The sequence below is a fragment of the Colletotrichum karsti genome, assembly GCF_011947395.1.
Source record: "Colletotrichum karsti strain CkLH20 chromosome Unknown Scaffold31, whole genome shotgun sequence".
Taxonomy (NCBI): Eukaryota; Fungi; Ascomycota; class Sordariomycetes; order Glomerellales; family Glomerellaceae; genus Colletotrichum; species Colletotrichum karsti.
In genome coordinates this window covers 448,600-475,063 of record NW_024065931.1, presented here as the reverse complement: position 1 = coordinate 475,063, position 26,464 = coordinate 448,600, and the positions used below count along the sequence as shown (strand labels likewise).

Sequence of the window (26,464 nt, the reverse complement as noted above, 5' to 3'; positions counted from 1 at the left end):
TATTGTGGCGTCATCGGATGAACTCTGCCTTGTGCTATCGAATGCTCAGGCGAGGTTCGGGATGACGAGTTTGTTACTCGAGATGGGGCAGAGGGTGGCGAGTTAGGCTGGAGGATGAGGGATTCCGCCTCGTAGGAATGTGACATGTTCGCTCATCGGGCGGTCGGACTACAGCATACAGATTCACGTTTAGTCCAAACCAGAACCGTCCATTCACTCGCGATGCAGGGCAAAAGACAATATGAAGTGATTCGCAAAAATGAAACCATCGAAAATGCGATGATAAGCATGAAGTGAATACGGCCTCGTTGTATAAACGTTCTCTCTAAGCGAGGGTGTCCTATGGCCAGACCCCTCCCTTCCCGGGATCTCGAACCACCTCCTCGTCCCGTCCCGTCCCGTCTCCCCTTTTTGTTGTGTCCTCCGTATCGTGAAACGCCATGGTATAATGTAGCCGACGAGGAAAGAAGATGGGTGAAAAAATATGTACAATCCATCGAGTCTCATCCGTCCGAAACGAAAGAAATAATGCAAAATATGAAGGAGAAAAAGAAGCTCATGGGTATAATCGTTCCCCCCCTCTTTTCACCGCCAAAACGAAAGTAAAAAATCATTGACTCCTCTTCCTCTTGCGCTCAACCTCCGCGACAAAAGTGCCCGACGTGATATCCGACTCCTCGACCTGGATAACCGGCGGCGACACCCTCGACGAGGGCGGCTGGTACGCGTGGTAAGGCGTCGTCGTCGTCGTGCTCGGCCCGACGCTGTCGTCACTGCCCTGCCTCCTGTGTCCCGCCAAAAGGGCCTGCCTGTCCCCGCGGCCGGGCGCGTCGTCCTCGTCCATCTCCGGCACGGCGACGAGCACGTGCGAGCTGCCCCAGCTGGGGACGCGGCCCATGCTCTCCCGCGTCACGACCTTGCCGTTGGTGACGGACCCGCTGCCGACGTAGCTGTCGCTGCGCGCGAGGGGGTTGTCGGCGGGCGGGCTGCCGGCCCAGCCGAACTCGGTCGTCATGGCGCGCTCGACCATGTACCTGTCGAACTGGGTGTCTCGTTCGTTGTTGTACTGCGAGGGGGTGCGCTGGAGGGGCTTCGGCTCGGGCTGCTGGGGTTGTTGCTGTTGTTGGGTTTGGTGGGGGGCGTTGGGGGTGTTGCTGCCGCTCTTGACGGAGGAGGTGGAGATGCGGCGGAGGGAGCGGTCGCCGATGGAGAGGGCGCCGATGGAGAGGCGGCTGTTGTAGGTTGTGTTCTGCTCGAGGTCGTTGAAGCCGTAGGGTTTGTGGTTGACGGGGTAGTGGTAGTCGTCGTACTTTGCGAGGCGGCGGTATGTTTGGATCGAGTAGAAGCCGGGGACGGAGATGAGGAGACTGGGCGTGGTCAGCTTTGTGTTATGTTTTGGCGGTGTTTGGGAGACCTACATCATAAAGCAGTCCAAACCGAGACCGACCACGGAGTAATGGCTGTCTTTTCTCTGGACGAAGACGACGACGTCGAGGGCTAGAACTGCCAGGGAGGCGACTAACTTGAGGACGTGGGTGAAGAGCATGGTCCATGGTGTCAACGTCTCAGCGGCGAGCTTTGAGACTTCGTAGATGGTGGCGACGAGGCAGAGCAAGGAGAATGCGATGTTGACAGCCTCCCATCTGAGCAAGGGGTTAGTTGACTTGTCGAAGATTCTGTCCAGAGGCTTCAAAGACTTACACAACTTCAACCGTGGGAAACATCCCTTTCGTTTCGACCTCGGAATCCCAGTTCTGGAGAGTGTCTGACAGACGCCATGAGAAGAGGCCGATGACGGTGAGAAGGACGAGCAGCTGAAGGATCCAGAATGGCAGCAATAGCGCCATGCGCCATCTTGCCCTGTCGAACTGAGCTTGTTGGCGATGGAGGACCATTTTTGTTGGTTGGTGATGGGGTCGGCTTTTCTAAGGGAGCTTTGATGTCCGTTGGCACCGTAGATGTTGTTTGAGGCTGAGAGAGACTAGTTCCGACACAAGGCGATCCCGGGTGGTTATAAGCAAAGAAGCTCTGGACGGGCAACAAACAAACGATGGATGGGCAAGGATTCGATCGGAGCCGGGCCCGAGAGACGCGGGGGTGAGTGAGGCTGTGATGAGGCAAGCCCAGGCTGTCAGAACTCTGTTATGGGGCATGTGTGCTGCCATTGCTATATATAAAATCACATCACCCAGGGAGCTGGGACATCCAAATGAGCAAATGGCAAGAGGTGAGCAGCCCCCCATCGCCAGGCTGCAGCATACCGGAGGACACTAAGCCTTGTATGGGAGAAGCGGCTCTACGCCGAGCTTGCTTTGGGGATGGGCGGATCGGCTACCCAGTCGGGGTTTAGGGAGCCGCTCTGTCGCTCTTGATATGAAAGCGGTGAATCTGATCAGCCACGATGGTGCTATTGGACGGAGAGCTTCAGGTTCCCGCCAAAAAGACCTCACTCCCCTGGCAGCCCAACCCGGTTCAAGCCCAGGCGGAGGGCGTGATGGGGGTCCCTGGAGAGACTCCAGAGTATGGAATGGCGGAATCATCGGGGAATCACTAGTTACTCGTTGGAGCCTAGCAGAGACAGCTAGGGGCATGTTGGAGGGTCTCGAGCAATGGAGGAAATTAAACGCCTTCTGGCCAGTATTGACGCACGTCCGCGCGGTTCCCTTCCGTTCGACCTCATCAAGGCGTCACGCAAGGGCGGGCAGGCTGGATGTCGAAATATTGAATGAAAAGCCCGCAACACTGTGACCACTGTGACGCATCGGATGGCGTTTGCGGCTGAGACTGCGGCCATGCGGTTTTCGCGTTGTCTGATCTGGCTAGCCAACCGGACGCCATCATCTGCGCATGTTTTCCCTTTGTTACTGGAGAGAGGGAGCACCGGCTCAGGAACTGATCAGGCACGTCGTGTGCTGACGACACCCACAGGTGTTGATCGATCTGCTGGTTGGCTGCTATCCGCACTCGCGGAGAAGCAGTCAAAACAAAAATCCAGGGACGTTGCATAGATGGCCGGAAAGGGACTTTGGGTTGGAGGTGGGCCGCAGCGCCAAGTTTGCCTGGTTGATGAGCTTCACAGCCTGCCATCGCCATGTATGTTGCCCCGTTTCTTCGCTTAACCTGGCTGATGGCGGACAGAACAGGCAACGCGGGAATCCGGAGTTGCGGCTCTGGAAGGTCGGTGGAGGGTCGAGCAGATGTAGGGTTGGTTTGGTCATCTCGCTACGCGCTTGTCGTCTTCCTGAAGGATCAGTCGAGAAATATGAGACGCGCTTGTGGTGGCTGCGCAAAGCAGAATGAATCAACTCGATCCACTTGTGAGAATCCCGCGCAAGGGAAGCAGAGGGAGAGTGTGTCATCTTCTGGGTCGACTTGGAGGCAGTACCCCTCTGATGGATGGGAACTGGCCTGGCGAAAGAGGAGAGAGGGTGTAGTAGCCGGAAGCTCGAGAGGACGTCGGTGCCGAGCTGTGTCGGGCTAAGGTCTAACGTGGAGAACTGGGCCGGTTTCGTTGGTCCGTTTGATGATGTGGTGAGGTCTGCTTGGTTCCCCCAGAGCCGAAGAGAAGGGCAACGGCATTTCCAACAGGGCTGACGGTGGGGATAAGTCGAAAGGGGCCTAGCTCCAGGCTAATTTGAGAACCATCGCTATGCTGACGCCAGGGACGAAAAACATTGGTCTGGTCCCTGCTCGAAGCTGCAGGTGCAGGTACAGGTGCTGGTGCTGGTGAATGGTGCGGTACCCGCCTGCTCTGAGTTGTCGTGCAGGCGATTGTGGCAGTGATCAATAAGACTGCAGGTCAAGCTCAATCTGAAGGGTTGGAGGTGAGAGATGGTCGTCGGTGGGAAAGGTGAGATAAGATCCAATGGTGAAGTCGGGTCGGCGAAGCTCGCTTGTTACGACGAGCTTAATTGAGGCCGGCCATGCAGACGGTTACATTGGGTGCGACTCTGAAGCCCAACTGAACGGAACAAGTCCCATTGTTTTATGGTCTTGGCGCAGCAGGCTGGCATGTGAGGCGCAGGGAAGTCGGGACATTGATTGTTGGCAATTGTTGGCAATTTCTGGTGTTGGTGTTGGTGGTGGAATTTGGAACTTGTGTGCTCCAGGGACAGGTGTTGGATTGCTGACAGCTGGCAGACTCAGAGCAGCAGGAAGGTGGAAAATGAAGGGAGCACCGTGCCATGATGATTTCGATCGTCCAAGGACGGCGTGAGGCAGACTGTATTGTGATGGAAGGAAAAGGAAATGTCACAGGTCTGACTGAGGTGGGCCCGAGCTCTTGGCGTTTTTCGTCTATTCCTCCTCGTTTTGGCTTTTAGCATTTCTCCTAAATTCTCCTCCAACATCCACGTTTGCTGCTCTTAATTACCGGGGCTCTTGATGCTTTACCTAACGCCTCTTCCACTGCAAGTTCCACTTTCTTCTCAACGCGGATGCCCACGGATCCGATGCTGGTCACGTTGAAGGATTCGTCTCAAGATGAGCACTGGCTACGCATCAACCTTCATGGCTTAAGGATCTGCATAAGATCCGAACCATCATCTAATCAATACGCTGCCTAGCCTACCTTGACGCTCAGGAAAGGAACTAGGAGCAACTTACAAAATCTTAGAGTCGACGAGACAACTGAGTTCAAGGATGCCGTCATCCTTCCCGCTCACCCGTCCTGTCAATGTCATGTCATGATGCCACCTTCAAAGTGCATTGCCGTCGGACACTTTCGTCAGATCGACCTTCTTGAACGGTTCTGAAGTTCCCAACGACCCAGATGACCGGAATGCGATACCCATGGCTTCTAAACCTGCCTTCTCTCCCAACGCTAACGAAACATCAGACACAAACTCTAATGGAGTGATCCTCGTCTCTTCCTGCGGTGTCCTGGGACGGAGGAAGAGTGGATCGCGCAAGGAACTTCGTCGTTGAAAATGCCCCAACCAACTGACCGACCAGACCCTGTAACTCCATGGCGGCCATGGCAACTCCAGGCTGCAGGTTTCTGGACGGGGGAATTGTGTAATCCGTTGGACGAAAGATCCAGATTCAGGCAGTCGCGTTCTCTGCAACCCCAATCGGAAAAACAACACCCATGACTTGACGGAATTATTCAATCCTTCCTTCTGAAGCAGACTGGAGCCGCGCTAGAAATGATGAATCGTGGCTGAGCCCGTCCAAACAACAAAACCCCCGGCTCATCACCCGTGGATACCTGGGCTACTGCCCCAGGCGGCTGAAGCGAGCCCGGCTCTCGCTTGCCTACTTGCTTCACCGTTGCAGCAATCCCTGTCATCTCACCCACTCTGGTGGGTTCTCCGCGTTTAAGCTTACAACCAAGTCTTTCCTGGTCTCCCAAGATCCCCGAGACTCAGAAATCAGAAATAGCAACCAGTCGGATCACCCTGTTCGCTCGGACGAGTTCGAAAGGACATTCTCGAGTCAGTTTGACAAGATGGAGGGCTGGTGACAGACGGCCAGGAGCATTGACAATGGGCGCCCTGTGCAATGCGCGTGACGACGACATGAGAAGAAGTTGGTTCTAGTAAGAGAGAAGTTTCTGTGAGAAAAAATGGTTGGCATATGCACGAGTCGTTGCCCATGCCAACCGAGTGTATTGAAGTATTATCTGCCCAAAGGGGCTTGGAGTAACTGGCACCCTTTCCGTTGAATCCGGTCCCGGATCAAAATAAAGCCAATATCGTTGATCGATTTGCCATGATGCCTATTTCGCCTTGTATGTCCCATCCCGGTGTTGTCCGCCAGATTATGAGATTACAGGCGTTTCTTGATGTTGTATGTTTGTTGCAGTTCGTGAAGCGTTCGACCCCTATATCCAATCCTCCTCGTACATAGATGTCGAGTTTGTGATTTAGAGGCCGGCTTCCTTGTTGGCCTGGTAGACGCTGGCGGCGTTGAAGGGAACGACGTTGCCGTTGGCGTCGGTCATGGCAGCCTCGTTGACGGGGACGGCGTTGGCCTCCTGGCGCTTGTCGGCCTCTGTATACATCGTTAGTACCAAGTCATCCTGTGCTTCTCTTCAAGACAACATACGAGCGGGAGCAGCGGCGACGAAGGCGGCGGCGAAGGCGATGAGAATGGCAGAGTACTTCATTTTGACGGTAGTTGTTTTGGTGATTCGAACGAGAGTCGGCCGGCGACGAGCAGATAATTTCCTGTACAAGAAGAGAAAGACGAAAAGTCAAAGTTGTGATGAAAGGGAGTGTTTGTTGGTTGGATAACGAGACCAGAGGAAACGGAACACGGGAAGGAGACGGAGGTATTTGTATCTCGTCGAGGGCCACGCACCCTCAGGGGTTTTGCGCCAAGTATCACCATCGATATCATACATCAGACCGGTATAGGGGAAGGAGTTGAAGTGGCGCACGGGTGCCGGGCCATCCAGAGTCCTGTCATCCAAAAATCTGACTGGAACTCACAGTCGTTGCGCCGGCGCCCATCGAGTTGAGAGTTGAGACCAGCGGTCAGGGCCCTTCCGCCCGGTTCCATCCCTGGCCGTCGTCGCCGCAGCCCGCGACCACCAGTGCTTGGCCTCAAGCCAGCCACGACCTCAACCCCAAAGGGGCAACTTGTCAACGAATCAATGATGCGGAAAACAAGGGACTTCCCGGCGTGTCGCCGCACTAACAGGAACCACGCCAAGGAGGGGTTCGACGACAGAGAGGTAAGCGAACCATGAACCCAGGGCGTCCGCCCACTTTCTCCAACGTAATGAGAGTGGGCGAGATCAACAGTCCCAAGAGGGCTGATCGCGGGAGAGAAAGCGTGAAGAGACGAAGGGTAGTTGGCGGGCAAACGTCTGAAACTGGGCTGTGACGAGGAAGACGCGTAGGAGCGGCCCACTAGTCTAAGTGAGTGCCGTGTCACAAAAGCCTGGTTGCCAGGCTCGGACGAGCGAAGATCATACAAGAAGCCGCTCGCTTCCAGCAAGTTCCGGTAGCAAAGTCAGCAGGGGAAGGCGGGGTTTAACGTGTGAACCCCGGCGATGCCAAGTCTTCACCCCGGTGTACCTTATTGTGAAGCTTAGCCAGAGGCTGGGGATGTGGGATTTCCCTCGCGTGGGATGTGGGAGGGGGAGGTTGTGTGAGGTCCAGAACTGACAGACCCTTTCCCTGGCAGCTGGACTGGGCGGCCTCGACAGTTCAGGCTTGACGGGATGAAGGTGTTCGGACCAGAGTCGTTCCTGTTCAGGAGGCGTTTCGAAACTGGCCTACCCCTGTGCCGTCGATGTTCAGGGGTAGTTTGAGGCAGGAAAATCATTTGAGCGGCCCGGTCTTATTTTTAGTCTTTGATCGACGCCGTTTCTCCCGAGCGGACTGCTTAGGTAAGGCCAAGCTCTCGAAAGCTTGGAAGTCGTCATTGCTCGGACACAGCATAAACTTGTGCAGTTTTTTATGTCTTCCAGCACAGACATATTTCCTTGCATATACTCAGCTGCACAATGCACAACTTTAGCTCGGTCAATCGCGGGGTTGCGTTATCTGAGTGGAGAGAGGTGGGGTTCAGCTGCAGCTGTGAGCAGTGCCAGCTGTGAGTTCACGTCTCCTCTCAGCCAGTGACATAACCAGAGCTACCAACTGCCAACCTGACCTCTAATCCATTCCAACCTAACCGTTTCTCCAACCTCCAAAACGTGCCAATCTGCTCCATCTCCGCATCGTCCGCTGCTGACCTCGTGCGACCGCCAGCCCAGAACAACACCGCGGACGGCTCTGAAGCTCATTCCATTCCACTGCTGCTCGCTCGCTCGCTCTCCCAGAACACACACCACGCCACTCTCGCCACCTTCCCTTCCATCTCCCTCCCTTGAAACGAGCTCATGGCGACTGTGGAACACTGCCTGTACTGCTTCGAGGCGCTGGCTTCGCACCTGGACAAGCGGCGGGGTCTCTCCCTCAAGGAAATCCAGCGCTCATGGCCCGAGTACGCAAAGACCCTGTCGCCGGGCCTCGGTGACGGCAAGGATACCTCCAAGAAGCTCCTCCCGGCCCTGCAGCGCCTCGCCGAACCCGCCAGCGACTCGGGCTCCGCCTCCTCCGGCTCCAGCCTCTCCCTGCCCGCCGAGACTCCCGAGACCTCCGTCGACTCCCTCGCCGAAGATGAAGACGACGATGACGACGACGACGACGATGATACCGTCACCGAGTTTCCCCTCTTCGTCACTTGGAACACCGTCTCGTCCCGCTCGGGCCACCGCTCGCTGCGGGGCTGCATCGGCACCTTTGAGCCGCAGGAGCTCGAGGACGGCTTGTCCAGCTACAGCTTGACCTCCGCGCTGCACGACATGCGCTTCCCGCCCGTTGAAACCTCGGAGCTTCCCTCGCTTGAGGTGGCCGTGACGCTGCTCACCGACTTCGAAGACTGTGATGACCCTATGGACTGGACTCTGGGTGTGCATGGCTTGCGTATCAGCTTCATCTACCATGGCAAGCGATATGGCGCGACGTATCTTCCCGATGTCGCTGTTGAGCAGGAGTGGACAAAGGAGGAGACGCTGGTGAGCCTCATGCGCAAGGCCGGCTGGATGGGCCGCAAGGACAAGTGGCAGGACGTCGAGCTCAAGGTGGTTCGATATCAGGGCAAAAAGGAATCCTTGGAGTACCAGGAGTACAAGAAGTGGTACGACTGGGTCAAGAAGAACAAGGCAAAGTCCGGCTGAGCGTCAGCTGGTTTCTATGATGATGGCTTCTTGATGGGCGTTATACTGGGATATGGGACATGCTTTGGGAGTCGTAGGGACAGGCCATGAAGTACACGGGGAAGGTTCATAGAAGGCATGGAGTCTACAGATACAGTGGAGGAAGCCAGCCTTGTGTGTCTAATACAACTTGACCGAAATCACATGAAATACTGCTTCTTATTCATCAACATGGCCACGACTTGAAGAGAGCTGATTAGTCGCGAGACTCGACTATTGAGCCATCGAAGCATTCTTGTGAGTGATGTACAAGTTACTAAGTTTGAATACCAACGTGCATGAGGTCGTCCATGTCCAACATGGACATATATCAGATCGCGAAACGGTAAGCGTCAAGCTGCCGGCCCGAAGGGAAATGCAAACAAAACATGTCGAAACATCATGGAATTGCTTAACCGCTTTATGCATTATATAGTTACGCTCATTTTACCAAATATTGAACGTGAAGTTTCGTCAACTCATAAAAAGAACCTCGGCGCCATTAATGTACCCTTCACTCTCTTGTCTTGAACTCAGATTGCCGCCCAGATGACTTCTCACGCGTCTAAAGAAGCCCATGTATTTCGAGATGATATGAAACCCGACGGCAGCGCAGACTAGTACCTAGTCCTGCTCCGACTCGACCGGTACACGGCGGCCGGCGGCCTCGGCGAGGCGCTGGGTCTCCTCTTCTCGTACACCACCGGCTGCGAGTACCGGACCTCGTTGACCTCGTACGAGGGCCGCCTCCTCGACCTCGACGTCTCGTGGTGGTAGTGGTGCGCGTGGTGGCGGTGCTTCCTGTGGTGGCGCGAGCCGGGCGACCTGCCGCGGTACCTCCGGTCGACGGCGTCGTCGTCCCGGTCTCCCCAGGTGTTGGGGCGGCCCCACACGCCGCAGGACTTGAGGATCCAGAGGAGGATGAGGAAGCCGGCGATGGAGCCGATGACGATGCCCGCGATGGCGCCGCCGCTGAGGTTGCTGCTGTTCGAGGCGCTCTCCTGCGTGGTCTCGGGGGTCGGGGTTACCGTCACCACGACCTGGCGGGCGAGGATCTCGCGCAGGGCGAGGGGGAGGGTTTTGGTCGGTGGTGCGGCCGCCGGTGCTGCCGAGCGCGGGGCGAGGTGTTCCGCGAAGGCATCGAGGACGTGTGTTGTTACTGGCGCCATCGTGGTGACTTTGGAGGATACGGCGCGATGAGTCGGTTGGGGATAACGGTCAACGGCACCCGAGGGAGAGGAGATTCGGATGGCACCACGATGGGCTTTCTACAACGCGGGAATTGAAAAGGATAAATACTGTGGTGGTGACAGCCGAATGACGAAGAATTCACGTCCGGACGGAGAAGGCCCTGCGGTACCGACCTGCCTGATGGAGGAGTCGACCAGAACCGCCCCCCGGCCGAAGGACGGGGCTGGGTCTGCAAGTCATGGCATCGATGTGACGGGCAGCAGGGGTAGGGATGTCGAGAGGCAGAGAATGCAGTGATCCGGTCATCATCGAGAGCGAATGGTGTTGCTGTGAACGTGGGCGGGAAACGCAGAATGCGGGAATATCTTGGTCGGATCCCCCCTCGTCGCAAGGCAGATCTTGGACTTACACTGGACCCTCTGCAGAGCCGGGTCTCCGTACAGCCCGCATCATGACCTGGATGGGATTCTAGCTCCAACGAGACGAGGTATGTCGGTTCCACACGTCCTTGATCGTCTCTTTGATGCTTATTTATCGGTCGAATCATCGTTCAAGGGAGAAAGCTTTTTTTCTTTGAGAATGGCCTGCAAGTTGTTTCTCCCTACCTTACGCATCCCGACAAAGACACTGCGAATGCGCAACGTTGGCGAGGAAGATCCCCACGACACACACACACACACACACACACACGCTCCTGGCCGAGGCAACGGACCAAAACCTGCGATGCCGGTAAGAAAGTTACTCGCGATGTGACTCTGTGGGAAGACCGGTCCATCACGTTTACGTCACTGGCCGTCCGGTGGCTGGTAGTTGGAAAAAAGACGCCGAAGACCCCCGCCCCGTCCGCCGTCGCCATTGGCCAATGCTCCGGGGTGGGCGTTCCGGCAGTGCTGGAAGCCCGGGGTCTCCACCCGCACCTGGGGGCCGTCACCTCCAACACACCACCCACTCGTTCCTTTTCTGTCCGCTGTCAATCGCTTCGCAGGGTTTCCGTGGCTTTGTTGCTTTACCATGTTGGCAGCCTGTTCCTGAGGCTAGAGGATGTTGCCCCTCCCATTGTGTCTTTGATCGCGATCTTTACCGGCAGCACACAACGTGTTGGGTGAGACATCCACACACACACCACGATGGCAGCGGGGTTGCTTACTCGACTGGCAGTTACATTCAAAAATAGCCGGGGTTTTCTTTGTTGGCCATCAGCGTTTTGGAATCTGTGAGCATCATTCGAGTCGCCGTGTCAAAAGTCGGTTCAGTACTACATTATGCGAGTCGCCGAGTCATGGCCTTGGACAGAAGGCCCTTCGGAGCACAACGCTTTTTTTTTTGTCCTTGACATTAATAACTCGTTTGTGCATTGAAACCAGAGGGAGAACGTTAGATGTCTATCTTTCTTACGGCCGACTCCGGCATTGCTCCGTAACGATTCCGTCTTCCCGGCCGCATTCGCGGAGCAAGCCCGCCCGTGTGGGACCTGATCGGCAAATTCACGCAAATCAGTACCCGGCTCCTAAGCCGTCTTGGTATAGAGGTTTCTTCTATATATCTAGACCTACCCGTCTATTTTATCTCATTTCATCCTTCCTCTCCATGTGAAGTGCTTCTTCGGATCCGCCGCCAACGTCCTCATCGCCTCGACATCAGGCGCTCCAGCACCATTCTCAATAACACCCGCCTCCGCCGCCAGCTTCGCATACTTGACAGCCTGCTTCGCATGTCCGAGCAGATTGAAGTTCAGCGCCGCGATGGTGTACGCGCCCGCCAGCTTCGACTCCAACCTCTCGTCCCGATACAACTTCAGGAACTTCTCAATCAGCGCAGTCGTGACCCTGGCGTTGATGTCCGAAAGCGCCCGCTCGATCTCCTGGATATCCATCAACCGCTGGTCCGACGCCGCGGCCTGCTTCTCCGCCAGCCCGCACTGCGAACACCCGCACTCGAAACCCCAGGCCAGCTTGGCCCGGTGCTGTCGCACGGAGCGCGGGTCGAGCTGGTCGAGGTACGATATCGTCAGCTCCTCGCCGGGCTTCACGGGCTTCACGACCGTGGTCCGGTGGCGACCGTCGGAGTCGCTGATGTGGAAGGCGACGTTGGGCCGACAGTCGTGATTATATCGTGATACCTCAGGGAAGTTGCCGTAGTGGTGGCCGTCGCCTTGAGCGCCGCCGCCGAGATCCATCTGGAATGAGTTGGTCTGCATGATGTCTGTGACCTTGTGGCCGCCAAAGTGACCCATTTGACCAAGGAAAGTCTCCCTTGTTGACGAGGGCAAATGCCCCGCCACGGCATCAAGAAGAGGCCGTTGCTCTTCCGGCGGCGTGTGCTCGATGAAGGCGCGGTGAGCGATGAGAACCGCCGTCTTGAGCATGACCGTGTCGCCTCTCGCCAGGCTCTTGTTGGCGATCATGCCTAGCCCTTTTCCTTCCACCTCAGTGATGCGAAACGGCGGATTTGATGAGCTCGGGTCCTTCTCGCTCTGCATATCTAACCCTTCTTCCATTTTCTTCAGCTTTTGCACGTTTTCTGGTGTTGAGATGATAACGACCCCGCGTCCGCCCGCATAACCCCGGTTGGCGAACAAGCAGTAGTTTCCGGCGCACCCATGAGGCCCGGTCCACCCCAGAGGCTCACTTGGTCTCGTGACATTCCGTCGACTTCGATCCGCGTCGATAATCTCCTTTTCCGTAACATCCCAAGTCGAACATCTCAAAAGCGACTCTTGCAGGGGTGATAGAGGGCAGATTCGCGCCCCTTGGAGTTGCGCTTGGGCCTCTGACGACGCCGCGGAACAGGACGCCAAGACGAAAGATACGATTGCTAATGAAGGCAACATGTTGATTTTCTTCGAAGATTGGGGCAACGAAAGAAGGTTACAAAACATTTCCACAGGAAACATTCCGCTTTTGCATCAGATGAAAGAAGTGACGTTAAAGTATCCGGTCCCAAACATGGGATGAAGTCTGCCGGTCTTGGCACCAAGACTAGCTCCACACGTTTCATCAACGTTCCGAAACTTGAAAGGACGAAAAGATCAGCGAAACGAGGCGGCTTGGTGGCTTGTCGTCGTCTCATCTTTTTCTTGGGATGTAGCAATAAATAATTGGTCAGTTATAACGCTACTGGTATATTCAAGTTCTGTGACTCTATAGCAACCTATGAAAGCTAGGTAAATCATACCTCCGATCCCAACTCATGAGCTGGCAAAGTTAACACTGATAGAATGCTTTCGGGAGATGTCCAAACTTGTTGTTTGACTATATGTGACTCGGAACCCCCATTTGTAGGATGGTGGCCAGCAACACCCAACGAGATTACCCAACAACCCAGACTCCTCCCCTAAAATCAAATCCTTTCCATCATGCTCCTCGCACAGCTTTTGAATTCTGTCCTGGTCACCCGACACGGCTGCATTGAAAAGGTCGGGATGTTGATCCGCACCGGCTAGCCACACCAGAGGCTCGTCTAGGCTTCCGTGCTTCAGGCTGCATATTACAACCATGTCGTGTACCATAGGCCGCAGCATTCTGAAGTGCACGACGCCAAGGAAACTGCTCAATCCTCTCGTTCTGAACCTCTGGCATCTGGCATCCCATAGTTCTTGGGGAAACGTGTTCAACACCGTAGTGTTTCTCAGCACTGAGACATATATAGACTCGTGACTTGTCTCCAAAGCCAAAGACTGCTGTGCGTTCATAGTTTTCCGAATAGTGAGTGGCTGTTCTTCTCGAGCGAAGGGAGCAATCGACCTGAGGCTTTCGATGTAGTCGATGTGAGTGCTCGATTTGATATGGACGATGTAAGGACTCGATCTGACAAGTATCCCGTCGCCCTGATCTCTGAGTAACACGAAAAGATCCATGTCGCCGGCTCCGTCGACGGTTTTCAAGCGCCATCCAAGTTCCATGTGTAAGTTGTCTCCTGTTTTCAAAGGGCCATAAGTTTTGGCCATTATCTGAAAGCCCTTGTTTGTAATTGAGTACTTTGAAGACGTTAGAATGGGAGTGTGTCAAATGCTAAGTCCAGGTCATACTTCGGTGGGTTCAGTTTGCACCACTCTTTCCAGAGATGTCACGCCCGCAAACAGGTCGGGAGATTCTGCCAGTATGCCAAAGTAATGTTGCCTAGGCTCGTGTGCGGGTTCCGATCTTGGGTAACTCCATGCAAACAAGGACGTGTCGTGGGTTCCTCGGATGATTTCCTCTTGCAATCTGATGAAAGCTTTCTTTCCCTCGCCGTACAGGAGCGGCATGCTCACTCCAAAGATTCCCAAGAGGCAGTACGCGAGGTCTTCCTCCCGCGTAGTCACCCGGCCGGCTGCCCACGACATGCGACACCCGAGAGGAATAGTGGTGAGCAGATCTTCGATGTCACCCACAGAATGGGCCAGGAAATCTTGATGGATCCTCGTTCTTTGCTGGATTTCGTCGCTGAGATCGGCCCTGGTGCCCAGGAATTTCCAGTCCTTGTCGTAGAACTCGACACGACACGGTGCGATGAGTTCTTGCAGCGTCCACCCGCGCGTGAACCAGCGTGAGTCCTGGAGCTGTATCGTATTTTCGCCTCCGACGTCTGCCAGGTAGGCATAGCAGACCGTACTTCTTGCGTACCATTTGAACATGGAGTTGATGGCCTCGGTCAGCTCGGTGAAGTTTGTCTTGTCGATACAACAGGTGTCGACCCAGGCATGCGAGTATCCCTGTTCAAGAGCCAGCTGGCACGCACGCTTGATCTTGGCCCAGCCTGGTTTGTCTTCTATGGCCTGAATGTCGCTCAGATCCTGAAAAGTGACTTCGCCGACCTCCCAGGTATGCGAGAGTATCGCATACTCAGAGGGGATGGATGAGCCGAAGAATTCCTCGATTTGGAGATTGACGCAGTTGAGGAGCTTCATGACGTGGATATATCCAAAAATTTTGTGCAACGAAGAAGAGAAGATCAAGGGACGATATAGGCTTGACGCGGAAGATGACTGGTTTCAATTAAGGCTGTGTCTGGTCATAAGTAGTGTTGGAGTCCGAGAAGATCGACGGGAAACAATGGATGCGATTCGCTGCAGCGATGTGTGGTCAGCAGGAGTATGCCTCCCTTAAGTGTCACTGTGGCACAGCGAAGCCTGCATAAAGTGCCTGCCTGTACGAGACGCGGTGATAGGCTAGACTCTTACTGGCTGTGGCGATGAATGGTGCTGCCTAGAGGTAGAAGCAAACTTCATGTCTCGGAAGTAGCTTGCTGACGAGTTGCTTCTATACGGAGAGAGCCTTGCCAAACTGCGATCTATATACAAGTCCAATCGCAAAAGGCCGGATGCATCAAACGTAGAGAACGTTTCGCTAAAGCTGAATACGGGGTTTTGCCGAGCCGAGTGAAGCCAACACTTCTGTTGCCACATGCTATCGAGCCATGCACCTCTGACGGGAGCAAGTATCCGGAGCTGGCTGAGATATGGCCGTGATTTCGGATTGATTTTGGGAGCAAGACTGTAAGGTACAGCAATGTAATTCCTGTCCTAGGCCTTAAAGCCGCACGTTTCCTTTCCTCGGTGTTCTCCTTCAGCTTTCACGAAACTGAGATTCGCGACCTCAATGGCTGATCACCTCGTGGGCCTTCACTGAATCGCGCCAGAGCCTTTGTGAAGAAATAGAACATCGCAACACATTTAATCGCGGGGAAAGTTGTTGCGGCGCCGTTAATCCTACTCATGCTGAGTCCTCTCGTCCAGGACTTTCCTCTCGCGGCTCCTTCCGCGGCATATCTTCTTGTGGGCTTTCCTCTCTCGACCTCTTTTCCTTTGAGCCCTCCCCTCGGGGACTTGGTGCCTGAGAACCCTGCTGTTTGGGCAGGGGCTTTCTTCCGTAAACCGAGTAAGTGTCCCAATACGCGTGGATTTCCGGATTCTTGAGATCCTTCCTGACGTGGGCACAGAAGACGAGGACCTCGGCCGGCTTCCAACCAAGCACGCGCGTCAGTAATGCCATGGCTATGCCCTCAACGCCGGGAAGAGTTGCCGCCTGTGTCCAACTACCAATCTCTCGCAGTTTTGGGTCCTTCGGCCCTTTGATCTAGTCAGTATTGTACCATTCCCTCTTATGTCTATCATCCATAGAGTATTTTACGTGAATCTGGAACTTACAAGGAGATGCTGGCAGCTTTTGCTTGTTGACCGTCACGGCCTCAAAGCCCGCGTTCTTCATAATTTCCTCAAAACGTGACGCGATGGTGAGAGACCGGCCGATTCTCTCAATGGCTTCACATAGTATGGCCGACCACTTGAATAACGCATGCTGCTCGGTCAAGGTGCCGTCGTCACAAGCAACCGGGTACAGATTATCCTGGATTTCGAAGTAGCCGCCGGGTTCCAGGTTCTCAAAGGCTTGCCCAGCAATCCATTCCCAACTGTTGAAGGCCCCGATCATGTTGCGACAAAAGACGAAATCGAAGGGTTGTGACCACGCCCACTCTCTTTCGAGGTCGTCGACTTCAAAGTGGCAATTCGGCGGGACGTAATCCGGCTGGATGGGACTTAGATCCACGCCGTAGACCGTTGCGTCAGGATGTTCATCGGCGTAGTCCAGGGCCCAGATGCCCGTACCGGTACCGAGATCGAGGACCCGCTTGGCGCCGTCTTTCGCTGGACATAGGCACGGCTTGCCATCCCAGGCGACAGTCCACATATGATTCGCAATGTCCAGCCGTTCTTGCTCGAGGGCATCGTTCGGAAGAACATAATGGCCATCACTGAAGCGGTGATAAGTGCGTCCGTTCTCCCGGCGGTAGTCAAGAATGCTGGCCTTCAAGGACGTGACCGAAGCGGTGTCGTCATCGTCATCGTCGTCGTCAAAGTCCGAGAACTGCGTGACCTCGAATCTGAACTCAGGATCAGGATCCCTCTGTTCGGTCACATCTTGAGCTTGGGGACGAGGCAGCTCAGGCTGGATTTCAGGTTGGGCGTCAAGATCCGGGATGTCAGGGTTCGTCTCAAGCGGAGTGTCCGGTTGACGCAGGTGTTGGTGGGCCATCGTGTGTCCCGGCCGCAACGTGGTAGTCGAAGTCTCCTTAGCCGTGCTCCATCACACGATGCGACTCCTGAGTCCTCACTTGATTCTGTCGATGGTTGTAACGGGGAGAATTGGGCCGGGCTCATCCCCGCGGTTCCCTGTCAGTTCCATCATCTCCAGTCGGTGCTCCACTTTATGGGTTGTTCAAATTGGAGTTGTTCCATTTCACTTAGCTTACCCAGACCCCGGTCCGACGCTTGCCTTTCGGGTGCTAGCGTCTTTTGCAGCGGAACAATATGTGCCCGCACAGACCCGCCCCGGCGCCGACTGTAGCTCCACCACGGTCGGCTCTTCCGTGTGCCAGACGGCGGGTGCTCCGATTATTTTGCGGTGATTTGCGGCATGGCGAAAGGCGTCTCGAGCCATTCTGCTATAACTGCAGTTGTGGGGGTCATGAGAACAGCCACAGAACCCCAGGAATAGGTCTCATAGGACGGTATCTCGAAAGGACTCGGAGAAGTAAACGATAAACGAATACCATATTTTGGCAACCCAGAGTGCGATGAATTCGAAGCCTGCAGCGGTTGCCGGACTTATAAGAAGGCCGAGCGCCGTCAGGTCGGGCATCCGATCCCCGCTTTGCATCGATTCCCGCCCAGAGAAATGGTCTCAAATTTGGGTGGATATATCCTCAGTCAGCACACGCGTCCGGCCACGTGTTCACGCTAAGAAACTGATAAGATACAATCTGGCGAGAAAAAATGGATTTAGCGATGTGAAACAGATGAGTCGACAAACACGGAGACGAAATTGTGGACTTGACTGCTGAAATAGACTTTGGAGACCTGAGTCAAGCCGGTACACAATGGTAATTAGCATGTTGGCTGCGGCATCGACGGCTCAAGATGGAGGTTCGACAAAGGCTGTGATGATTTCGCCATGGATCAGCTCCATATCGAGAAAAACAACAAGAAGATCTCATGAGAAGCAATGTCGTTTCGTTTCTCCAGGGTCCTCGGGCGGGGAGATCCATTTTGATTCCACTGGACGTCCACTCAGCGCCCGGCGCCCAGCTCGCCCAAGTGCAAGTGCGCATGCAGCATTCCATTAAGCGGGCGAAGTGGATCTCCAGCCTCAATTAAAAGTGGAATACCTTACGCCACAAGAGCTCAGGTACGACTCGCTTGGCCCGTGCACACAGCTGGGGCGGTGCAACTCCCAGGCTGCGAGAAATTCCATTCAGTGAAGGAAGGGGCCAAAACTTACCCAAGCAGGCCTTCGGGGTGATACCTTACGAGCAAAGGGCACACGACACAGCGTCAATCCCTCTACGACCTTCTGCTCATCCAACACCTCGCCCATCGGCAGGACTGGTCTGACTTTCGCCATCTTCAACTGCGCCAATAGAGCCACTCGATCCCGCCTCTCCCTCAGACACGGCCCCAAAGCAACACCTAAACCACTTTAACCCCCAGCTGCCGCCAGCTCCCTCGCCCGATCGCCGAGATAGGGAGAGAAGAGCCAGAAAAAAAGGCGCCTCAACATCACGACCGAGCGTCAGCACCACCACCACGCGGATTCGACCTGCGAATACCTACCACTTACTCCTGGAACCCTTTCCCATCAGTTACACGTTCGGCGCCCCTCGAGCTAGTACTAAGCGTCTTACCTGCGACCACCGTTTGGCCTAGTCCCGATTTCCGGTCAATCCCTGAGCCAGCCTTACCTGTTTTCTCCATTGACGACAACCCCACGATACCCCTCTAACTTTTCGATACAATGTCAGCAGCAGCTGGAGGTCTGACCAGACGCCGTGGAGGCGGAGGTGGCGCGGCTGCCGAGGGCGGCGAGACCAGCAACGGTGCCAGCCGGACCAACTCCACGAGCAACTTCAAGGACAGCGCCCCCGAGACCAGCTACGAGAGCGGCGAGAATGGCCACAAGATTGCCTTCGATCCCCGCGACATCAGCGAGAGCGCTGAGCGCAGCAAACAGCCCAAGCTGACTCTGATGGAGGAGGTCCTGCTACTCGGACTCAAGGACAAGCAAGTACGTCGGAAACAAGCTCTGCATCACGAACCAATCGCCGCGAGATCGCTAATTGACTTTCTTCCACCTCCCAGGGCTACCTATCATTCTGGAACGATAACATCTCATACGCCCTCCGAGGATGCATCGTCATCGAGCTCGCTTTCCGCGGTCGCATCAGCATGCAGAAGGATGCCTCGAGAAGGCGCTTCCCGCTGGCTGACCGCGTCATCGAAGTTATCGACGAGACCCTGACCGGCGAGGTGCTGCTCGACGAGGCATTGAAGATGATGAAGCAGAGCGAGAAGATGAGTGTGAGCTCTTGGATCGACCTGATGAGCGGTAATACCACCCCTTTTCCTCCCTAGAAACAGACTCCACGCTGGCCACTTGGCCGCCGGAACAGAACTCCGAGCTGACGGTTGAATCCACCAACAGGAGAGACCTGGAACCTGATGAAGATTGGATACCAATTAAAGCAGGTGCGCGAGCGCCTGGCCAAGGGTCTCGTTGACAAGGGTATCCTCCGAACCGAGAAGCGCAACTTCCTTCTGTTCGACATGGCTACTCATCCCGTCGCCGATGGAGGCGCCAAGGAGGAGATCCGTCGCCGTGTCCGTAACGTCTTGACCCAGCGCACCGTCGTCCTCCCTGCCTCCCAATTTCTGCCCGAGAACCTCGAGTTCCGTTACGTCCGCACCATCGCCATGGTGTGCGCGGCTTATGCCGCCAACGTCCTCGAGAACGCTCTCAGCACTTTGGGTCACGAAGCCCGCGAGCGCGCGTTTGCTCAGACGGACGAGCTTCTCGCTGACTACAGCCAATGGCCATTCGGAAAGAAGGCTACTGGCAACGGCATCGGTGCTAACCTTCCCCAGGTTATCCAGGAGGTATGCTGAGACTCTCGTGGATTTCTATTCGTAGCCATCACTAACACCATCGTAGGAGGTCACCAAGGGCAAGGACAAGGAGCTCCAACTAGAGGTTGTTGCAGCCTGTCTCAGCGTCTTCACTCGTCTCGACTCCCTCTTGTAAACATAATCGAACCCGAAATCCTCGACCCCCGATTGCTGCGCTTTCCAGGCTGCTCCCGATAGTAGACTCACGGCGGCGATTCGAGCGTATACTCGGGAGAATCTCCTTTTCCAATCCCATTCACAACCTAGACGAAACACAATCGAAGCGCCACAGCACCCGGCTCTCCCAGAAATCCTTCATCTTCGAACCCCTCACGAGAAATGATGACACAAAGCAAAGGGGACCAAATGATCTTTTCGCTTTTCTTTCCCCGGTTCCCATACACACAAAATTTGGTGTTGCATCTAGGCAGGCGGATGGGGTTTTACCAACAGGGGGGAAACGAAAGGCGGCGCTTTTTCTTATGCATTTCCCAGTTGTGCACCTCATGACAAGGTTCCCAATGGAGGGAGAAGATGAAGAGGAGGGTGGGAAAGCGGGTATGGCGACAAAAGAGAAACACGCGTGTAGTTGGTTTGGGTTCACAACTACGTTTTTTCCACCGTAAGCGATCGTTTTAATGTAACTTTTGAAAAAACAATGTAGCGCCGCGCATGGAAAGAGTGCGAGATGTCTGATGCCCCTCTCCTTGAATTCGTCGTCGATACATTGTGGGAAACACGGGCGTTGTCTTCATGTCTATCAATATGCCTGATAGATGACACTTTGTCTGCATGGAAGGGGGAAAAACGTAGTTGTCATGGCTAGAACGATTGAAGAATGCATTCATGGTCCCCTCCTACGCCGCCATCCCCTTTTTTGGTGTATAAATACAAAAAAAGAACAGCAGAACATGTTCCCTTCCCGAAAACGCCGCCCATCCATAGATGATGCTCGAAAACCCCTTCTCCTCCACCGGGGGTAATATCGATTACTTTTTTGTGTGCCTCCGCTGACCCGACCGTACTCTCTTCAACCACGTCGTTCCTCACATGTCTCTCCCCTTAGCTGACTTGCTTATTTCTTCTTCTTACCGCCGCCAAAGCTGCCCTCGAACCCGGGACGCGCCTTGGTCTTCTTCGCGCCGCCGCCGCCGCCGCCGACCTTCTTCTTGCCGCTCTTGCGACCGAGCTTGTGCGCGAGCTTGTCGTCCTTGCGCTTCTGGATGTTCTCGTCGCGCTTCTTCTGCTTCTCCCAGATGGCCTTGGCCACGCCGTCGCTGCGCTCCTTCCACGCCTTCTCGCTCTTCTTCTTGGCGTGCTCCTTGCGCTTCACCGCCTTCTTCAGCGCCCCCTCGTCGTCCCGGATCCGCTCCCCCTCCGCCCGCCGCCGCGCCGTCAGCCACTGCTCCTTCTCCGCCACGTCCGCCTGCTTCTCCTTGTCCAGCGCCGCGAGCCGCTTCTTCTGGTTCTGCAGCTTGGCCAGCGCCGTCTTGGGGTCCGAGGGGCCCTTCTTCCTGTGCGACGAGAGCGCGTGCGAGAGGTCGTGCGAGAGCTTCGTGCCGTCCTCGAAGGCGACCCGGCCGAAGGCGTAGTTGGCCGGTGCGTCCGCGTTGTCGTCGTCGTTGATGCCCACGCGCGGCGACATGACGGAGGGCGAGTTGGAGGCGAGGGCCTCCTCGCGCTTGGCGTCCTCCTCGATGCGGGTCTGCCGGCGGAGCTCCTTCTTGTGGGCCTTGCGCTGGGCCTCCTTTGCGCGGCGGGCCTCGATGAGCTCCGAGCGCGTGCGGATCGGTTTGCCGTCCGGGCCGTCGGCCTTGCGGGCCGCGCGGAGGGCTTCTATCCTCGCGGCGAGGCGGGCGCGGAGCGCAGAGGTGTCGGCGGGGACTTGGATGTGCCTGGGCTTCTCCGAGGGCGGGACGGAGGAGCTGGTGGAGGTCGTGGTGCTCGCGGCGGCCTCGTTGGCGGCGGCGGCAGTGGTGTTGTTGGGGGCCGCGGTGTCAAAGGTGGGGGATTGGGGTGTGGAGTCGCCGCTGGCCGAGTCCGCGACGTCTTCGTCCATGCCGGAGACGTCGAGCGGGCGCAGGTCCTTGCTCTTGGTGGGCTGGTCTTGTTCTTCTTCTTCCTCGTTGACGGTCTCATACTCCTCGTCTCTGTCGTGGTCGTTGGCAGCCGGCTCGGCGTCCTTCGACTCGGCCTTCTTCTTTTGCTGCTTCTTCTTGGGCTCGGCCTGCTTCTTCGCCGCGGGAGCCTTCGCCGCCGCCTTGGGGGGTTGCTGTTCCTGTTCCTCCTCCTGCTCCTGCTCGGACTCGTCGTCGTCACCGGCGGCGGCAGCAGCCTCCATCTTGGCCGCCTTCTTCTCGGCCTTCTTGGCCTTCTTCTCCTGCCTCTTGTTCGTCTTGGCCTCCTTCTTCGCGAGTCTCATGAGCTGCGTCTGGGACATCTCGGCTGGGTTGGCGTCGTCAATCGTGTCGATCGGGTCGGCGGTCCTTTGCTTCTTGTTGTCCTTATTTCTGAGGCCCTGGCCGGGGAGCTCCCTCTGGACGCCGGGCACGGCGTCGTCGTCGTCGCCGCCGTCCGCCTTGTCTTCCTCCTCCTGCATGTCCTGGAGCTTCCTCTTGTTGCGCGCCCGCTCGTCCATGACCTCCTTGGCGTTGCGGTTCAGCTCGCTGTCCGGGTCGAGCTTGGCCGTCTTCGCGGCCTTGGCCTCGGCTTTCGTCTGCTTCTTCTTCTGCCATTGGTCCTGCGACAAAGAAGATTTTGCGTAAGCGTACATGATTCTCTTTTGTTGCGATGGCGGGTCGCTTCGCAAGCTTTGTGATGGTTGAATGGAGAGAGAGCGCGCGCTTGGGGAAGAGGGAGAGAGAGAGTGTGTGTGGCTGGGTTGCCACTCGAGAACAAAAAAGGCATCATGCTATGCGGAAGGGCAAACGTACAGAGTTGTCTTCTCCGTAATACATCTTGGCCGGGATGAGCGACAGTAGCCCGTCAAAGGCCTTTGAGTGCTCGCGCAGGCGGTCCTATTGCGGTTGTCAATACCGTTGCTGTATAACCACCACCTTCATCGGAAGCCTTCTTTTTTTTTTTCGTTTCTTCCTTTGCAAGTGGCGGGGCACGGACGCAACGAACCTGCAATGAAGATTCCGCCATTTCGTCCCCTTCGTACTGGTGTACAAATGCAACAGAAGAAGAATCTTCTTTCGCAAAGCAAGAGCAGGTGCTTTGCTGGGCCGTAAGGGTTGGTCGGGTTGCCGTCAACAAAGGGGGGTTGTTGGAGAGGTTGGCAGCCAGGCGATGCAGACGAATAACTCTACTCGGTGAAGCGTGAGCTTTGGCGGGCGGATTGGCTGCGAATTTTCGGGCGGTTCGAAATTTTTTGGAAGTGTGGAGCAAATCGCTTATGCGAAATCTTGGCGCTTTTTCTGCCGTCCAAACACCCTATTTGACAGGGCGGTGGGAGCGGCAGACACCCCGCAATGACCTGGGGCCCCGATAACTGCATATGACTTCACCCAATGCCCAGAACAACACCTGTTGGTCCGAAACATTTGTACACTTTGAAACATCCGTCGGGAGAAGAGGCTCACTCACGACTTCGATTTAACGCAGCAAACATTCAGTCGGAATACTTACTGCCTGATATTAGACAGTGCTTTGGTCCTGAGCAAACCCCTCTAGAAATACATCTAAACTCCGTAAATACCAGCAACCGCGATTCTATCAGCGTTTCCTCTCAGTGTAGGCCTCTAGGTGGACCCTAGTCGTACTTCCGTTCCGTTCAGTTAAATCAGTCCGCCAAATCCGAACGCCGCTCTTCCGGGATCCCATGTCGTCCCAACCTGTCCTCAAAGCAGTACCGTCCGGCCTAACCATGTCAAAACCCTCGAACGTTAATGACCAGATCGACACACAACGCCGGCTTCAAACTTCGCATTGTTCAGAAACCAGCATTCTTCCCCTCGCTCTGTATGTCGCTGTGCAACTCGCCGTATCTCCATCAATTCTGATGGCTGCAATTTCGTGGTTCCCAAGTGTTGGATGGTAGTGTGCGATGTTTACGCTCCGGCCATTCCAGCGGCAAAAGAGGGCGTTTGAGGCTGCAATGAGTAGCCGTTGCTTCCTTTGCTCAACTCGGCTTGTCGTTCCCTCTCGAGCTTCTCTCGCTCGCGTTGTTCCTTCTCCGACTTTGTGATACGCGGCTTGCGAGTGAGGGAACCGCCACGCGATCCGCGTCCACCTCTGGAACCTGGACCACCGCCGCGGCCTGTGCCTCCTTCGCCGCGAGTAGTACCGCCACGGCCACCAATGCGTCCACCTCTGCTGCCACGACCGCGCTTGGGCAAACCGTCAGGTCTGGAATGTGTTAGTAATACGCCACTTAATGAAGTTGAATAGAATGTTCCATACCTCAGATTGTCAGCTGGCTTCTCGGGTTCCTGTACCAAAGGTCCAGAGTAAACGAAGAAGCCATCTCGGCTTGCCGCCGCTTGTTGCTCCCACAGAAGCTCCGAGTCGTCGACAAAGTCATCATCCTTGTCGTATTCGTCCTCCTTGAAATTGCGCTTCTTCTTCTTGGGCTTCTCGGGCTCTGCACCACTCGTCATGCCGCCCATTTCAACATTGCTTGCCTCCTTGTCTGAGTCCTCCGACATTTCGTCGCCAGATTCTTGGCCCGATGCCGTCTTCTCAAGAGCAGCTGAAGCGGCGGCAATTCGCGCTTTTCGGTCGCGCTTCTCGGCTAGACGAGGGTGGAGGGCGTCCCAGCCGTACTTCTCCTCGGCCATGCGCATCACGTTGACGTAAATATTTGTGTCTCCCGGTTTGATAGGAATGTCTAGGACGATATCGGGCGCCTTATACTCCTTGCCGCCGGACTTTCCAAAGTCGAGAATTGAACGATCGGCATTGCCCGCTTCGGGTTCGTCCAGGGCGCTGAGTTTTGGGGATGTGACACCCGACTTTTGGGGCTTCTGCTTGGGCGACGGCTTCTTACTGGTGACTGATCCAGCTGTGGAGGCGGCTTCCTTGGATTTGTCTGCCTTGGCAACCGGTACAGGCGGTGGAGCAAGTGACCTCTGCGCGTCGGGGGCAGGCGGCTTGGAGATTGTCTGAGGCATTGGCCTGACGGGATACGATGGCGATGCGGGGTGTGATCCAGAGTCTTGCGGTGCACGCGACTGCGTTGAGGTGCGGAAGGTTTGGTTGGAAGGAGAGGTTATGTTGTGCGTGGGTTCGACGAGGCTGGCGATCGAAGGCGACGCGCTGGGTCGGTTGATGGTTTGCGTGGGAGGTCGTGGAGACGAGGCGCTGACGAAGCTCTCTCTGATAGGGTCATAGTTACCGCGAATGGGGTCGTAGCTCTGCCCGCTGGTGCGCGTAGGCAGAGACGCGCTTTGTGGTTTCGATTCAGGCTCGGGTTCGTTGAGGATGCTCTGCATGCTACGCGGGATATCTTCGCGCTTGGGGGCTTTCTGCGCCGTGTGTTCGGGCTGGGCAGAGCTAGGTCGAGACTCCGAGCTGAGGCCGACGAGATCCGTGATCTTGGCTTGTCTCGAAGGAGGCGTTGTGGACGAAGCAGCCGCGGCGGCGAGGGATTTAGAGTCCGAACCTGCGTCCGCATCTTGGCCGGGTGCCGACTTCCTCTTCCTCTGGATCGGGGGCGCGTTGGGATCGCGAGGTTTTCTCGGTCGGCGCACCTTTGGCGGGTCGTCTGGGTTCTTGGGCTTGACTGTTGAGCCGGGCTTGCGACCGGGCTTCTTCCTTGGCAGGCCAGCGGCCGTCAAGCGGACTTCGGGCTGGGGCTGCTCATTCCCTGACAGAACGCCGAAGCGCGGCTGCGAAGGGTCGACGATGATCTCATCCATATCCATGTTATTTGGTCGACTTCGCAGAGGCGAGCCGGGTTCTGAGATAGAGCCGGAAGGTGGTGACGAAAGTTCTGGCGAAGAGCTGTCTGGCATCACCTCCACCACCGAAACAACTGCGCCGAGAGTGGCTCTAGAAGACTAGGTCTTTTTTGTAAAGTTGCGGCAAAAACAAGTAAAAAAAAAGGAGATTCAGATACAGCTCCGATTGAAATGTCCTACAGGCAACTGCAGCAGGTACAAGGCATCGGAGAAAGGTAGAGTTTTGTCGTGCTGCGGCTTCCCTCGGTATGGTATGGGTGTTGTGTGAATGACCTCACTTTTTTTGTCAGGTACAAGGAGCGGGCGCGTGTTGCAGTGCGTTTGGCGATGGACGGTGTCGGATTGGCCGAATGGGGGGTGTGGTTGGCGCGGAATTATGTAAGACGGACCAGGTTGGTAAAGGCCGTCCGTGGCAGGAGCTGGAGCAGGAGCTGGCTGGTTTGTTGGTCACCTGCGGTGTGGCCGTGCGGAGTCGCAGGTGGGAACTCGTGAATAACCTCAAGAAGTCCGGAAGGCCGTGTTTTTCGACGACAGTCGGCGAGTTTGGAGGTCAAAAAAGCACCAATTCGGTATCGATAGGGCGGAATAAAGATCGTCAAATGAACCGCCTTAATGAGTTGCACAAAAAGAAGGAGGTTTTGCGATGTCGACGATGGGCGACGATGTCGTAATTGATGGATTTGGTGTTTCTGCAGTCGAAATTGCAGTGTCGTTGGTAGTTGTGAGAAGGTGAAAGGAGGAGAGAAATGGGAGCTGGAA

General features: G+C 55.7%; 8 protein-coding genes across 8 annotated transcripts; 2 read left to right on the top strand and 6 right to left on the bottom strand.

Annotated features, from left to right (window-relative positions):
• Positions 1–610: 610 nt before the first annotated feature.
• CkaCkLH20_09012 (uncharacterized protein) lies at positions 611–1,895 on the bottom strand (the record flags this gene model as incomplete). Its single annotated transcript, XM_038891727.1, has 3 exons — positions 611–1,367; positions 1,419–1,643; positions 1,702–1,895. The coding sequence occupies 3 exons, from the start codon at positions 1,893–1,895 to the stop codon at positions 611–613; spliced, it is 1,176 nt and encodes a 391-aa protein (XP_038743014.1).
• Positions 1,896–7,834: 5,939 nt separating this feature from the next.
• Positions 7,835–8,674, top strand: CkaCkLH20_09011 (uncharacterized protein; the record flags this gene model as incomplete). Its single annotated transcript, XM_038891726.1, has 1 exon — positions 7,835–8,674. One exon carries the CDS (start codon positions 7,835–7,837, stop codon positions 8,672–8,674), a length of 840 nt encoding a protein of 279 aa, XP_038743013.1.
• Positions 8,675–9,309: 635 nt separating this feature from the next.
• On the bottom strand, positions 9,310–9,861 carry CkaCkLH20_09010 (uncharacterized protein; the record flags this gene model as incomplete). Its single annotated transcript, XM_038891725.1, has 1 exon — positions 9,310–9,861. One exon carries the CDS (start codon positions 9,859–9,861, stop codon positions 9,310–9,312), a length of 552 nt encoding a protein of 183 aa, XP_038743012.1.
• Positions 9,862–11,450: 1,589 nt separating this feature from the next.
• On the bottom strand, positions 11,451–14,771 carry CkaCkLH20_09009 (het domain protein; the record flags this gene model as incomplete). The annotated part of the gene is made up of 3 exons (XM_038891724.1): positions 11,451–12,510; positions 13,534–13,859; positions 13,911–14,771. 3 exons carry the CDS (start codon positions 14,769–14,771, stop codon positions 11,451–11,453), a joined length of 2,247 nt encoding a protein of 748 aa, XP_038743011.1.
• Positions 14,772–15,576: 805 nt separating this feature from the next.
• On the bottom strand, positions 15,577–16,896 carry CkaCkLH20_09008 (methyltransferase domain-containing protein; the record flags this gene model as incomplete). The annotated part of the gene is made up of 2 exons (XM_038891723.1): positions 15,577–15,932; positions 16,011–16,896. 2 exons carry the CDS (start codon positions 16,894–16,896, stop codon positions 15,577–15,579), a joined length of 1,242 nt encoding a protein of 413 aa, XP_038743010.1.
• A 1,758-nt stretch (positions 16,897–18,654) lies between these two features.
• Positions 18,655–19,938, top strand: CkaCkLH20_09007 (uncharacterized protein; the record flags this gene model as incomplete). Its single annotated transcript, XM_038891722.1, has 4 exons — positions 18,655–18,924; positions 18,999–19,245; positions 19,342–19,793; positions 19,849–19,938. 4 exons carry the CDS (start codon positions 18,655–18,657, stop codon positions 19,936–19,938), a joined length of 1,059 nt encoding a protein of 352 aa, XP_038743009.1.
• Positions 19,939–20,877: 939 nt separating this feature from the next.
• CkaCkLH20_09006 (uncharacterized protein) lies at positions 20,878–22,575 on the bottom strand (the record flags this gene model as incomplete). The annotated part of the gene is made up of 1 exon (XM_038891721.1): positions 20,878–22,575. The coding sequence occupies one exon, from the start codon at positions 22,573–22,575 to the stop codon at positions 20,878–20,880; it is 1,698 nt and encodes a 565-aa protein (XP_038743008.1).
• Positions 22,576–23,854: 1,279 nt separating this feature from the next.
• On the bottom strand, positions 23,855–25,669 carry CkaCkLH20_09005 (uncharacterized protein; the record flags this gene model as incomplete). The annotated part of the gene is made up of 2 exons (XM_038891720.1): positions 23,855–24,152; positions 24,207–25,669. The coding sequence occupies 2 exons, from the start codon at positions 25,667–25,669 to the stop codon at positions 23,855–23,857; spliced, it is 1,761 nt and encodes a 586-aa protein (XP_038743007.1).
• Positions 25,670–26,464: the final 795 nt, after the last annotated feature.